General features: G+C 40.3%; 1 protein-coding gene across 1 annotated transcript; it reads right to left on the bottom strand.

Annotated features, from left to right (window-relative positions):
• Positions 1-440: 440 nt before the first annotated feature.
• On the bottom strand, positions 441-10887 carry NRN1 (neuritin 1). Its single transcript, XM_030190051.1, has 3 exons — positions 10711-10887; positions 4226-4370; positions 441-1535 (listed from the first exon to the last, which is right to left on the bottom strand). The coding sequence occupies exons 1-3, from the start codon at positions 10763-10765 to the stop codon at positions 1298-1300; spliced, it is 438 nt and encodes a 145-aa protein (XP_030045911.1). The 5' UTR covers positions 10766-10887; the 3' UTR covers positions 441-1297.
• Between the last annotated feature and the right edge of the window lie 4428 nt (positions 10888-15315).

The raw sequence follows: 15315 nt of genomic DNA on the forward strand, positions 1-15315 counted from the left end.
TGCATTCTTCTCCACATAATGCAACCTGCGTTTTACACAGATCCCCTAAATAGTTTTCTCCCTGGTGCATTCAGCCTGATTTTCAAATGGTGTGCTAGTTCTGTATTTTTTTTGTCAAACAAAATTTAACTTTGCAGAAATTCAGAGAATTATAATGAACGGTTTTTAAAGTTATCACCCCCTTACTCTTTTACATTTTCCTTAACCATAATGAAAATGTAAAAACAAGTAGACAGTGTACTGCACTTAAGAAAGAAATAAGGAAATGGTTGGAGAGAATAGTAAAAACCAACCTAGACACATTTTAGGGGGAAACAACAACACCTTCCTTTCAAACAATAATTTTTATTTAGTACTTTTTACTATACTTTGTAGCAAATATTTTTTGCGTATTTGTTTATCATAAATTTTTTTTATAATTACATATTTTTTAAAATTAAGGATCTTGTTTATGTCAAAACTGTTATTTGTTTTATTGTTAGATTACACAGGTAAGCTCCCTTTCTGAAGTATTCTGTTGGATATTTAAGTATATGTGTAACATCGGAAACAAAAAACAGACAATAAAGGCAGCGAACTTGGAAATGTGCCTTGGCCACAGCAGGTAAAGCTAAACTCCCTCAGGAATCCACAGTAGCGTTCACTCAAGGTTTAGTCATTCATTCAATATTGGACCACATCCTCGCTTTTTCTTTTCTGCTTTATTTTTTTTATCCATTGTCAACTGCTTTATGATTATGATTGCTATTATTTTTCTTTGCTTCATGATCTGTGCGTTGCAATGACAAAATGATGGTATTTTGAAGGAATGATGACATATGGTAGACTGTGAATTATTCACCAGATGGCTCTGGTCAGCATCAGCATTTCCTGTAGCTTTTCTCGAAGCATCCCTTCTGCTTTCCTTTCGTTCTTTTGTTAAAAGAGGAGCCCGATCTTCTTATTTCCCCCAACTGACATGAATATGAGTTATTAGTGTAAGTATGGCCCAGCGCCGTTCCTGAGTTTCATTTGCAAAGAAAGGGACTGAAGGTTTCCATTGTGTTTGAAAAGATTGTAAAGCTGAGTTTCGGTTTTGGCTGTTGTTGCAAAAGTGTTTGGTAACATTTGGCAAATAAAACAGGAAGGTAAAAGGTTATATCTTTTCCACAATCCTATATGGACGTTTTCAGTGTCACAAATAATCACAACCTCCCCCAAACGGATGGATAATTCCTCTATTAATCCAGATGGCGTATCATGTGTGTGTACTGTATATGTGGGCGTGCATGTGTGTCTACTAGGAGATGGCTATCTCCTAGAACGTGAGCCAGGTCACCAAAACCGAGAGAGACACCAGCAACAAGGGGAAGAAGGTCGGCAGGAGGTGAAGTACAGAAGTAGCTGCCCCGTTGTTTCCTCCGCAAAGTTCAAATAAGCTGCCTTGAATATCAAGATTTTTGGATTCTTTCTTCAGTTTTTCCCAGATTTCTGTGGCCCCTTCCTGGCAATCCGCGAGGGCTGTTATAGTGCAGACGTGGAAATCGTTCCAGTATCTGTCAAGGAACATACAAATAACAGAAAGAAGTTCACTTTTGCGTTAATGTCTAGTAAACATTCTAAAAACAATACATCCTATCCAAGATAGATTATTGGAATTCTATAAACCTTTACAAACAACAGCTGAGCTCTAAACCTGATCTGCCTCTGACCTAGTCTCCTATCCACATTCAGGCACTCCAAACACAACCCTTAAACTAAATGCAACATCAAGCTTGATTTTAAATTCGAATTGCTCACCAAACCCTAGATTAACCATGTACTCGAACTTAACTCGAACCCCGAGTCCAACCTCAATCCACTCCATTTAACATAATTTTGAATTAGTGCAGGTCTATCTCAATTTTAATCTAATTTTAACCTTTATATCCTATAACCCTTAATATCAAGTGAAAATGAGCTCCATCCCTCACCCAGTGTCATCCTAAATTCAACTCTAAATACTCATATTCGGATTTCAGTAGCGATTGTGCTTAACTGTATTGCTTAACTCTAAGTAGGGGAAGTCAGACGGAGGGGGAAGTTAAGGAAGAAGTTGGAGGAGGTATTTCAGTTCCCTGCCCGACTGATGGCCATATATGGAAAAAGGGTTTAAAAAAAAACCCCACCTAGATCGAATAAAAAGTCGGTTTCTATAATTTGTTGTAACTGATGCAATATCCGAGATGTTTGAAAGGAATATTCCATTGAATGGCTGAAATGTGTTAAAATGTTATTCTATTAAATATTTAATAGGTCTCTTCTATTCCCCGGGAAAGCACTGATGGCTCCAAATGTATTAATCACTCCCTTGAACAATGTATTCTGTCTAGATTCCATATTGTTTCGTAATTAGTGAGCTAACCATTTCTGTAGTTTACTTTTCTTTCATTCACAAACATAGTTATAGAAATATTCATAAATAAAATAAAAGATATTACAATCATTAGCTTATTCTCTCTCTCTCTCTCTCTCTCTCTCCTTCCTTCCCCCTCCCCTATCCTCCTCCTTTATCCGGAATTAGTGGTACTATTTTGGATGTGACTGGTGTTCTTCCAGTCAGGCGCCTGATTTTTAAGTAGTCCTGCAGACTGTAATTTATGAGCACTCTCAACTGGTTGTAGACTCCAATGTTTGCTACATTTGTAATAAATAATGAGATATTGAGGTGCCAGGACGACTGAGAGCGTGTCTCTCCTACAGTATTTCTGCTGTAATTGCATCTCCCATAGGAAATCTAAATCTTTCCTGATCCCATACACACACACAGGAAAAGGAGAGAAATACCTTTAAAGAAATCGGCCATATTAAAAGGGTACTGAAAACTGAACAAAAACATGAACTGGTTTTGGGACAAATTCTTGCTTATATTTTACTCTGTTTTTTTTAAACATATATATAGCTCGAAACCGTATATTGGATGAAGGACAGGCGAAAAATAAAATCAGTATTTCTACTGGTCCCTCAGTCCTTAACGATCTACACAAGAACGGAAATGCATACATGCACATTTTGCACAGCATTTAGTTATATTTTCTTACACATTTTAGTTGTCAAACAAATATCTGGAATTCGATGTATTTGTTTAAAAGCACGTCTTTAAATATGTAAACGTTACTTACAGATTAAGGATTTTGAATTCTACTCTTTTCAGTTCAACATAGGGTAAACTTATGATTCCTTGAAAGAGCAGTACAGCCTTGATTTTTTTTTTGTTTTGTTTTAAGCATTATACTTAGGGATTTGGAAAACTATGCCATGCAAATCTTTGCTCTATCTTTTAATTCGAGGCAAACTGTTCCATCTGTGGAAATGCAGTGCTGACGCGTGAGAATCATGCTAGAGAGGGAACCCAGAAGGGATTAATGGTAATACGATATTCAAAGGAATGATGTACTTTAAACAATTCAGAAGATAAGAAAGAAAAGCTATAAGGACCTTTGGCTGAAAGGCTTCTGCTTCGCTCATTCTCTAAATAAACCCCAACCAAACATCAATTAGATTTTAAAAACAAAAAGGCAATAATATTTGATCGTTTTCTTTCTTTCTTAATTTTAGCTACTCAAACACGAGATCTAAAAAAATTCAGGTCTTCAGATATAATTAGTCATGAATGTGCAATTCCTCCACTTCCAATTAACATTATGAAAGTCTGGGAAAATCGTTTTTCTGCATTTCACCTATAATTAGTAAAAAAAGAAAAAAAAACCTTAAGAAAAAAAAAATCACACGTCTTTTTGTTGTAGAGCCAGAATATAAGCGTTGCTATTGCCAAAACAAATTCGGCACCATTAGCAGATGGCTGTCTTGTCATATGGGCTGTTTAAGGTTGGGTAAACAAAGAAATTCAGAAAAATAAGAGAGGATTGCAGGCAGGAATAAGGAAAAAGGAAGCTCTTGCACAGTCTCTGATTTATAATAGAAAAGGCATGGATTGCTGTATGCTTTTTGCTGTTAAGGCCAAACGAAGTGAGTATTTTAAAATACAGCACATTAAATCTTATTATGCATTTATGTCTAACTGCAGGCTGAAGGAAAATTCTTATGCTGTATACATGTTACTGTCATGCAACCAAAATATATTCCTCCTCCTCCACCTCCTCCTCCCTAGAGTTATAGCTGTATCCATCTGGTGAATGCATAGCCTGCTCCTATTTTCTTTTCTGTTTGTTTTTGGTAGCAGCATTTCTGGAGAAGGGAGACTTACGAGCAGATGGTTTTGAGGTTTCTGTCGTCGTCCAGGTCTTGCGGGTAGTTGGCCATTTTATCGCCAAGCGAAAGCAAACAGTCCGAGAAGCCCTTAAACACAGCATCGCACTTGCCTGCTGCCCTCACCGCCTGCACCAGATACGCTGCGAATAGACAGATCAGCACCACATCAACTGAACAGCTCTTACAAACCAGCACCACCGTATACAAGTAGCCTCTACATCCAAGAAGGAATATCAACACATCTTTTGGTGCACCCTTCCCAACAGCATTTATGACAGTGTTCACTTGTTTAAAAAAATAAATAAATAAAAAGAGGATATCCATTGGAAATAAATAAACCCCACCCTAATTCTTGCTGATTAATTTCACCTTTTTTTGTTAAAATGGTTTCATTTTCACTTTTCCAATCGTTTTTAAAGAGTTTGTCACTATTATGTGTCCTCCTCATTATTACTATAGTCTAGCTTTGAAAAGCCATTTCATCATCATGAGTCCCAAATGGAGGACTGCAGCTACAGAGGACTTGAACAGGTCACTCAATAAATAGGTGGTATACCTGGCCATACTACTACTATTACTACTACTAATAATGGTTAAAAAAATGAGCTCAGAAAAGAAAATCAGGTTTCTTCATTAATCAACTTAACCATGCATCTACAGAGAATAGAAACAAGATCCTAATTAAAAAAAAAAAAAAAAGATTATTCCCTATTTTGTACCTATGTAAAACATCTTTTATTGAATAAGATCTTAAGGATCTTACATTGAAATTAATTTTACTGTAGTAACAGAGGAAAATATAAGCAAATACCTATTCTCTTGCTTTAGGTTATTGAATCATACTTAGTACAATTTCGAGTGAGAAGATCCTTATTTTCAAATAAAGTGCTAAGGGTGATTCCTGTGTTCATATGCAACCGAGCAGCACAGCAAACAAAGAAGCAAAATGCACACACCTTTAAAAAAGCAAAAATGCTATGTACATCTTTGAAAATTATCATCGAAAGAGTGCACTCTGCTTAAGTGTATCTCAGAGCATTTTCCTGATTTTTTTTTGCCTGTTGGAACGCAAAAAGGGGGGGGGGGGGATATTGGGCTTTCAGTGTGTACCAAACACTTTTAGAGGCAACTTAAATCATTGTATTCCAGCACAAAGAGAAAGCCTGCATCGCAGTATTCTGCCTTAATTATTATCCAACTCATTTCAAATGAGAAAGCTATTTTGGTACAGCTGTTTATTAAGGGATGAAGTCTGCTAAAGGCTGCGGCAACAGTCAATAATTTCAACACAGGGGACCAACGAAACTGATGGGAGACCAGAGTGCTGCATCCTGTAATAGCTGGCCTCGCTTCAAATAGTGCAACATTTGAAAGACTGGAAATGCCTAGCTATTATTATTTTTAATGGTTGGTGTTTTATACTGGAAAATCATTTTACATTGTTTTAGATATGATCAAGTTTACAGATTATTTCACATTTGTGTTTACAAGTCTCCAGTGATTAAAATTACACGTTTGCATTTCTGATGACTTTTTAGTGTCTAATATTAGTTTAAATGTTCACTTTCTTTTCTTTTCTTTTATTTCTTGTAAATCATTGTTTAACTCAGAATTTCGTCTGTTTGTTTTGTTTAAACTAAAGATTCAGGGTAAGTGAAGAAACAGAAACATTAGCTTAACCATTAAACAACTTGCAATTCGATTTTTCTGCTACTTTTTTTTATGCAAACATAGTATAGAAATCTAGAATGTAATATATTCTACATACAATTCACCATCTTTAGAACCATGACAGAAAGGCAAGAAAAATAATTATAATATTGTAAAAACTAGGTTAGAAAAATATTCGACAAAGTGAAATGCACTTAAAAAAAAAAAAGAATTTCACTTGATAGGTACACCTGGAAAGTATTTTCAAACCACTTTAGACTTACAAAGTTATGAATAAAATGAAAAATGGAAGGTAACTGAAACGGAAGCTATATCTCTTGATCTGCACACAGCTCAAGTTCCACCTTTAAAATTTTGCTATTAAATATTCAGCCGAGTCCAGAGGACCAAGAAACACAGTCAGTACTCCCACCTTCTTCGGATTCTACACTCCAAATGTACCTAGACCCTCATCGACCTCACCACTGCCTTCTTCAGGCCTCCCTATTCTTTAACACGCATTCTGTGATTTAAAAATTATGGAAGAGTAGTCTAATGGTTAGCGCAGCGTACTGGGATCCTGTGGAACTAGGTTTAATTCCCACTGTAACTCCTTGTGACCAAGCATAAGTCACTTAACCCTACATTGCCCCAGCTACAAAAACCTTTGTGAGCCTGTTAGTTGTCAAAGTACTTGCATATAATGTGTACAGCACTGTGCACGTCTAGTAGCTGTATTGAAATGTTTTAGTGGTAGTAGTAAAACCGCAAGGATTGATTTTTCACTGCAGCACATTCGTGCATAAAACATAAATTCTGGAAATACTCAGTTTATGCCGTAGTTGTGCCCTGATAAACTCGGAAGTGGAGTCATCATCCACGTCCTGCAGTGCCGTGGTTTGTTGCCTCTTTTCCCATCATTGTAGGACCCCTCTATTGAACTGGATGAGTATCTCAGCTCAGTCTGTTTGTTCTTTCCATGTCCGCCTGATTTAGACTTGGTCGATAGGTCTGCTTGTTTAAATATTTGTCTGTTCTGAGCGGCCGGGATTCCTGATATCAGAATGGCATGCAAGCTATGTATTTCTATTAAGTTTACGGCAAATGAAATTGAATTGTCTAATTGATCTCCGACTTGATCCTGTGCAAGAGGGCTGAGGGGTGGCAGAGCAGGGTTGGGGTTTTCCCCCATTTTTTTTCACTTCCACAGGTGTGCATTTGTTTGTTATTATCCGACTTAATTTGTAGCAACATTTGACGGCTACTTCACAACGTACTGTTTGGAAATAGCATTTGTCGTAAGATATTTATTTTTCTCAACATTACTGTTTCACACACGAGATGCTTAAGGAGATCAGCACTACTGCTACAAATGAATGCATTTTATCACTTTGAGTTTATATAGATGAGTATGATTTATCAAAAGCAGTAATGTGATTGCATAAGGAAGTGTGGAGTTGATAGCTCTGCCATGTCTTGCATGGTAAGTGTTCAGCTGAGATAGGTGACAAACAACAAGGGTTATCGAGGTCATGTTCTGAGTGACACACCAACATCTAATAAATAAATAAATAGCACTATGCGCGCGTGCGCGCGCAAGGAGAGAAGGAAAGAGGCGGTCCGCCATGTAGGGCTCTCTGATTACTGCAGAATGCAGAGGTTTGGAGATTATTCATTGGGCTTTTTTTTTTTTTTTTTTTTACTGTATTCCTGCTTATTAATAATGAGGCAAGATCGTTAAATCTTAGATTGCAGCTTCTACTTTCGTTTTGTCTTGTGCTCTTAAAAGCAGGTTCGGTCGTTTGGAAAAAAAAAAACCCACAGTGATGATTCCAAACAGACAACTGTGGCGCCCGAATCTCAGTTAAAATTAAAACACGGTCCATTCTGCCATTATAACCCTGCATGTCTAAATAAAGGGAAAAAGAGAAGACCAATCGGAAAAGTGTGGTTGCCGTTTTCTATTTGAAATATTAAAAGAGAGAGAGAGACAGAGAGAGGGAAAGGAACCTGGGAAAAACAAGACGTGCATGGAGCTATAGGAACATAAATATTTCCATGTAAGTTTTACTCCCAAATGTAAACGTTTTCACGAAGCAGTAGATTTGAAGCCATTCCACGTCTCATGCCCCCCCACCCCATATATTTGTGAGTTTTCGCTTGGATAAAGAAATCCACTTTAAAGATAATAAATAGAACTACAAAAAATGATGATACCTTTTTCATTGGATTAATTTACTACACTCTTATGTTCATTTTCAGCTTGTCCCCTCTCACCGCCCCCCTCCTTCTTCATCTAAGTGATAATTTAAGTGAAGTGGGCAGGTTTCCAGCCGAAATTCCTCACTAAACCCATCATGCTGCTGAGCTGCAGAATTAGACAAAGTATGAACAGGCCAGTTTCCAAGGAGAAAAAGCCACCCGTGTTACTTCCAAAGCACTAGAACGATGTAAAAAACCACTCTAATCTGAAATACCATTCGAGTGTTCCAACATTGTAATTTTATACTTGCCTTACATAAAAAAATTCATATATACGAATATATTTTTCCGTTTACCATTTATTGTTCTGTATTGCTCACTACCAGATATTAAGATGGACTAACTATGTTAACAATACTATGTAAGCCACATTGAGACTGCAAATAGGTGGGAAAATGTGGGATACAAATGCAATAAATAAATAAATAAAAATAAAATAAATAAAAACCAAACCTTTAAAAATGCAGTATAAATTTTAAAAAGGGCTCCCGTATTATCAAAAACGCCATATAACTGTAGGATCTTTTTCCTTAACAAAACATATGCTCTCCACCGGCTAGTGTTTCGGAGATAGATAGATTTTTTTTTTCATTTAAAAATCCCAGCATTGTTTCCTGTACTGTAAATCCCCTTTTATTCCAACGATCTCTGGTTAGCAATCATAAGCAACAAAGCCCCAAAGGCTAAGATGGGGGGGGGGGGGGGGGGAGCGGAGGGGAGGGCTTAAGAGTGACAAAACTAAGAAAATGGAAAAGCTCTTATCAGTCTCAAAAGAAATACCTTCACTGACATTTGCCAGTGTTACCCGTCCTTGGCACACATTCTTAGCTCTTCCATATCATTTTCTTCTCAGCAAAGCAGTGCATTTTGAAAACATAATCTTAGGTCTGGGGAGTTACCGCGATTTCGTATCTTTCTTTTGGTGACGGGGGACAGTAGAGCTGGAGGAGGGAGGAAAGGAAGGGGAGGCGTGTTCTGTATAAATATAAAGGTGACACTCTTTTCTTCGTCCTCTCAGTTTGCTAGAACAGGCTTAAAATTTTAAGCTCGATTCCAAAAAAAGATGATACTAAGGCATGACCTTGATCCTCTTCAAACACAGGATTCCCCGACACCGACAGGGCATTTCCTAAGCAAATTCTTCGAATCACTAAATATGAGATCTTTTGTCACGTAAATTCCATTCGAAACAAGATTAAAGAAGAGGGTTGCTACCTCGAAGGAGCAAATCGGGTTGTGTCGCAATGCCTGTAAGAGAGCAGGCTGCAGGGCTGGTCAGGTTTTATATGGTAGTGAATCTCTAAGGAATAACAATGTCTTTGAGTTATCTGGGGATAACGTATCCCCCCGCCCAAAATCAGGGGAAAAAAAAGAGGGGAGGGAGAAAATTGCAGCCCCAAGAAATCGTAAACGATACCGAGACAATATACCTTAATTAAGAATGCACTATAATTCACTCCCTCCCCCAAAACCAGATAAAATATTGGCAACTGGCACTCGTAGTTCTTCAGTGCAGGAAACCAAATACAACGAATATTTTAGCATAATGGGAACACGTATCTTTTTTGCATTCCACAAAACTGTATTTGTAATAGAACGACACGCTTTAGAAACACCGCAGAAGAAATGAGTGCGTGGGTACACTCCCCCTTCACAACCTAAATTTACTGGTGGCTTCAAATTGGTAATATTTTTTTCCTTGTGTCTGTCAAATTTTTGATGTTTCTTAAATTGTTGTCTGTCCCTAGTTTTCTAAATGTTGAAAATAGGACATCACAGGAGTGCGGGGAAACACTGCATATGGATTTTCATCTGGACAACTATTGCCTTATAATCCATATTTAGCAAATTCTTATAGAAAATCGATTTGATTATATTGGTGTAAATATACTTCGTCCTAACCGGAGCTCATCCCTTCCTCGCTCAGGCAGGCACACCTTTAAGAATATCATCCCAGTCCCCGGTTTAAAATGTGGAAAGCACAACACGCACCGAAATTTGAAGAATAATCCTGCGCTTTTTACATAAGATATATTTACGTTCTGGCCTATTTGAAAGGACAACAACATTGCACATATAACAATTAGTGATCCATACATTTCTCAACACTGCGATCAGCGGAGAAGAAATGGCTGAAATTTAACTGTAATACATTGGGAGTCTTTGCATATCTCTACATGTAAACTTTATAGTTATTCTCCCGAGCCGTCTTGCATTTTTCATCCATCCAGTATCCCCCACTTTGTAAATTCCACTGCGTTTTACGTAGATACATTTTTTTAAAAAACAGTGAAGGAGGCAACGCTCTGAACTACTGAAGTTTGATGGGTTTTTTTTTTTTTTTTTGCAATCTTCACTGAATTGAAGGAAACTCGAGCTTTTAAACTCAATCTCACATTTAAATTGACCCTGCTCTTTATATTCGATATATATTGAATAACAACAGACATGCAACAAATTAAAGCCTATGGCATCTCGACATATTTTACGCCTTCTCGGCTTTGCATGCATCCAGGTGTACCAAGAGAGATTTAGCGTATACAACTTGACAGCATAATTACCACTTACCTAGCTGCACAGCAAGGATTATTGAAATATATCTGCAGTTCAACGTAAGTCCCATCCTACATTTAGTAAAACCATTGGAGAGTGCAGATCTTAAATAAATAGTTGGGGAAACACGGGGGGAAAACGAAAACCAGGCATTGCCAACAAGTTCCTGCAGCGAAGACTTTGCAGACAGGGAGAGAGAGCAGGAGAAATATGGAAAGAGAGGAGGGAGGGAAGAGAACCAAGTGGTTCACTCCATCGATGGAGGGGCGGGGGGGATCCTTCTCCCGCCCACCACCCTCCCATGACGTTGAACTGAAGAAGGGGAGGGCTGAAGGACTTTGTTTTCATATGCAACCTGGAAAATAAATGGATCTCGCCATTTGTAGTCAGTACAAGCTGCAACTCTCTACACCCACATTACTGGACTGAAATCCCCTGACCAGGTGATAATGTACATCTCCCTGAGTGACCCCAAGCATCTCGATCAGAGAACGGGAGGCATTGAAGGGCCAGAGCTGTCCACATCTCTGACTACTATAAGCTGAATAATGAGAGAAAAACCCCAAATGTACCATGGTATTTGTATGTTAGTTGCTCGTCAAAACTCACAAGATAAAAGGAAAAGCAAACTGGGCCGATATGAGAAAGTCAGAACATTCATGTTGGTGTTGTGGTGTGGTAGACGGGGATAGTCAAAGGAAAATTTCGGGGCCTGGATCCCCATCTCCTTCTCCCCAGTTTTTGGGGGCAACCACTGCCATCAAAGACATCCCGCTACCCTTGCAAGCAGTTGTATACTTTGGGGAGTGCATTATGTATAAAAGACATAATCAAAATATAGATCATATTTGTAAATAACATTAGGCCGTTACGTTATTGCATATAAATATATTCCTTCTGCTTTTTCACTTGCATGTACATCTATGCGCCCAGCTATATTATTTAGAACATGCTAATGCATTTCCGTACATTTTTCCAGCTCCGGCATCCATTTCCTTTAATTACGTTTAATAATTTAAGTTTGGATGTACATATTCAGTCGCCTCTCACCATTAAAGATGAGCTCAGCTCTTCTTTGCACTCTTGCGCCACTGTGTGATAAGATCAGGATGACACAGAGGTGCGACACGCTTAAACGCCTACCTGCGTGACCTAACTGCGCACTTGAAGCCGGGACTGAGACTGAAATGTTGCACTGATCTGTCGGAGCGGGCAGTCGGCATAGGGACTTAAAATACAGTTATTTGTGACTGAAGAAGATGGGGGCAAGTGGTAGTTATGGAATAACAATGTGCTGGGGGGGGGGGGGGGGTCTCTCTACATGTGCTTGCCATGCTGGCCATGTGTTTAGTTTTAAACGTGTCATTGTAGCATGTGGGTAAATATCTCTGTGTGTGTGTGATATCTGTCTAGATTTGTGCTGCAGCAGGGCGGGCGCGTAACTGCGCATGTAAGTATATGCGTATGAGTTTCGCAGACAGGACGCTGCATGTGGGTAGCCTGCAGGCAAGCACGTCTTTTCTTTGGGATTTCCGCTGCCGAGCTTTCTCTGAAGGCTGTAGTCCAGTTAGCGGGCGCGTGGCCGGGCTGCAGCTCAGATCCCCGCCCGCAGAGCTGGGGGGGGGGGGGGGGCAGAGGGAGGGGGAGTCGCCCTTGCAGTTCCCTTCCCAGCCCCCGCTTGGACGTTGCAAGGAGGCGTGGCCGTGGCGCTGCCGGGGAGAGGTGGAAGCCGCAGGGACGCGGGGATCTCCGTGTCTTCTTCTGCCTTCGGATTGTGGCGGTCGGGAGGGGGAGGGGAGGGGGAGGCAGGCCTCCCTGCGGATCACTTTGTTCTGCCCACTACTGTGACGTCACGCTGCAGCACCGGCAATAAAGAGGAGCCAGAATGCCCTTGAGCCTTGGTGCTCTTCCTCCTCCCCCTCCTTTCCTTGAATCTCCTGCTGCTTTCCCTGCTCCTAGTGCCGACTAATTAAGTCCCCCGATAGTTGCCTGAGCCCTAGCAGCTGGGCTCGCCGGGTTGTGCTCGGATGCGCTGGCAGGGGGGAATGGTTGGAGATGAACTGTCCTTCGTAGGAGCTCACGAGCTGTAGCTTGACCTGACTGACGTGGTCCCTTTAGTCTCTCCCATATTTTGTCAAGGAGAACTGTAAATAAGTAAAAAATATATATATTTTAGGGACTAATAACAAAAAGTAAAATTATGCGCGGATATAATAAAAGCTTCTTGGAAATGAAATATGGATATCTATCTATCTAGATACTTAGAAATAATTCAGAGGTTCTGTGCAGTTAATTAGTGCTAATATTGGATCCTGTTTGCTGTTGTAATATGTACTGCCTATCATAGATCTTAAAAGGATATCCAACCCTCAAAAAATATTGACCATTGAAAAGCAAGGATTGCATACTCTTTCCAAAACCAAATAGTAGGTTTAAGATTTGTTAGAGTAAAAGAAACAGGCTGTTTTTCCAGGAGGATGTAGGTTATCAATAGAAATCAAACAAAATAAAACATGGAAAAGAAAATAAGATGATACCTTTTTTATTGGACATAACTTAATACATTTCTTGATTAGCTTTCGAAGGTTGCCCTTCTTCCTCAGATCGAAAATAAGCAAATGTGTAGCAGATAGTATATATGAGAGAAACCACACCTCTCTACAGGAGGATGTAGTAACAGCGGTTAGCATATCTGGGTTTAAAAAAAGTTTGGATAAGTTCCTGGAGGAAAAGTCCATAGGCTGCTATTGAGACAGACATGGGGTTGCTACTGTTTGCCCTGGGATTGGTAACATGGAATGTTGCCACTATTTGGGTTTCTGCCGAGTACTTGTGACTTGGCTTGGCCACTGTTTGAAACAGGATACTGAGCTAGATGGACCATTGGTCTGACCCAGTATGGCTATTCTTATGTTCTTAAATTAGTTTAAACAGGGCTACGAAGGGAAAAGGAGACAAGAATGTAGATTGTATTTTTCTACAAAGGTTATCTGTAATCATTAGATAAGAGTCCCCGATTTCTGAAAGCTATGAGATTCAGGAATTATGATGATGATTTGATAGTGCTGGTTGTATCTAGGGAAAAACACATGGAACTCCATTTTACATATGTGGTACAGATCAGAATTGAGATGTCCAGGTCGGGAGGAGTTCAGTTCTGGTGGTATTCTAGAAAAGACTCTGCTGATGTAGAGCATATTGCAGGAGTGCAGGTATGAAGCCGGCACGTGCAGTGGGAGCACCCATTTTACAAATATACACATTGAAAAATTGATGGTATGAACTAACATCTTCCAAGTGGAGCTGTTGGCACTTAAACATACAGTAGATGTGGTGATTTCATAACTGCCACATGCATATGAGTGATGCCACTTCTACTTGTAGCTGTCCTATTTGTCAAACCTGCATAGTAACTACTGCCAATTAAGTAGTGAGGCTGCATTTTTAACTTGGTTTAGTTTGGGTGTGAAAATACAATATCCCCAACAGGGGCATAGCCACAGCTCAGGCCCATCCAGTCTTTTGTGACCCTCTAGTCGGTGCTGGTCTGGCTGCAGATGCAGCCGTGCCTAGCCCAGCAACAGCAAACAACCGGCATTCATGAGAGCTCCCCTAGGACCCGACCCGGTGCCTGTTTCTTTCTCCCTCCCCTTTCATCTACCCGCTATGCAGCACAATCCCTCCTGTTCCACCTTGCTAGGTCCACGTTAATAAACAACCAAGGCAGAGGCACGGGACTGCGGATCTCTGGCTGCTGCTACTGCTTCGTGCCGGCCCGGCAGTTTACCTCAGAAGAGGCAGGACCGGCACAGGAAACAGTAGCGGCAAGCAGAGAGCTGCAGTCTGGTGTCTCTGCCTTGGTTGTTTAATAGCGTGGACCCGGCGAGGTTCAACAGGAGGGATATTGTGCTGCACGGCGGGTGGATGAAAGGGGAGAGAGAGAGAAACAGGGCAGGGTAAGACAGGATGGGAGAGGCAGTGAGTCTGGGGAAGGATGCGATTGGGACTGAGGAGGCTTTTATTCGGGGGCTGGACTCTTTTTGGACTCAGTTGATCTGGGATTGGGCCTTGCTCTGCCTCACCACTGATCAGCCTTCAGCCCAAGGCCTCTCTGTGGGTAAAACAAATATGTGTAATTGTGGGCTTTTGGGTAGGGGTGGGCTCTTCACGGCCAGGAGGGGGGGGTATGTTGGTGGGTTTCTGGGCAGGAATGGGCTCAGTGCCTAGGTTAAAATAATAATTTTTAAAAAGGTTGTATGTTTTATGTTGGTTTTTGGGTGGGGGTGGTCTCTGCAGTGCTCAAGGCATTAAAAAAATGTTTTATATTTAATGCTGATGTGCTTCAGGGTGGAGATAGGGGGAGATTGGGAAGAGTAGGGGAGTTGTCAGACTATGGGGGGACAGGTGGACGGTAGGACAGGGCTGATGCTGGGCCATGGGGATGGATGGGGGGGCAGGGAAGGGCTGATGCCGGGCTACAGGACAGTTTTTAATTTTTGGTCCTCTATTCTGTAATTGATGAGGGTTGGTATGTGTTTTGCATGTGACCGAGGTCAGAGATTCTGCTGGCATGTGGTTTGTGTGGTGTTATGAGTCAGACTTGTCTGAATTTTCCAATGG

This window comes from Microcaecilia unicolor, chromosome 1, assembly GCF_901765095.1.
Source record: "Microcaecilia unicolor chromosome 1, aMicUni1.1, whole genome shotgun sequence".
Classification (NCBI taxonomy): domain Eukaryota; kingdom Metazoa; phylum Chordata; class Amphibia; order Gymnophiona; family Siphonopidae; genus Microcaecilia; species Microcaecilia unicolor.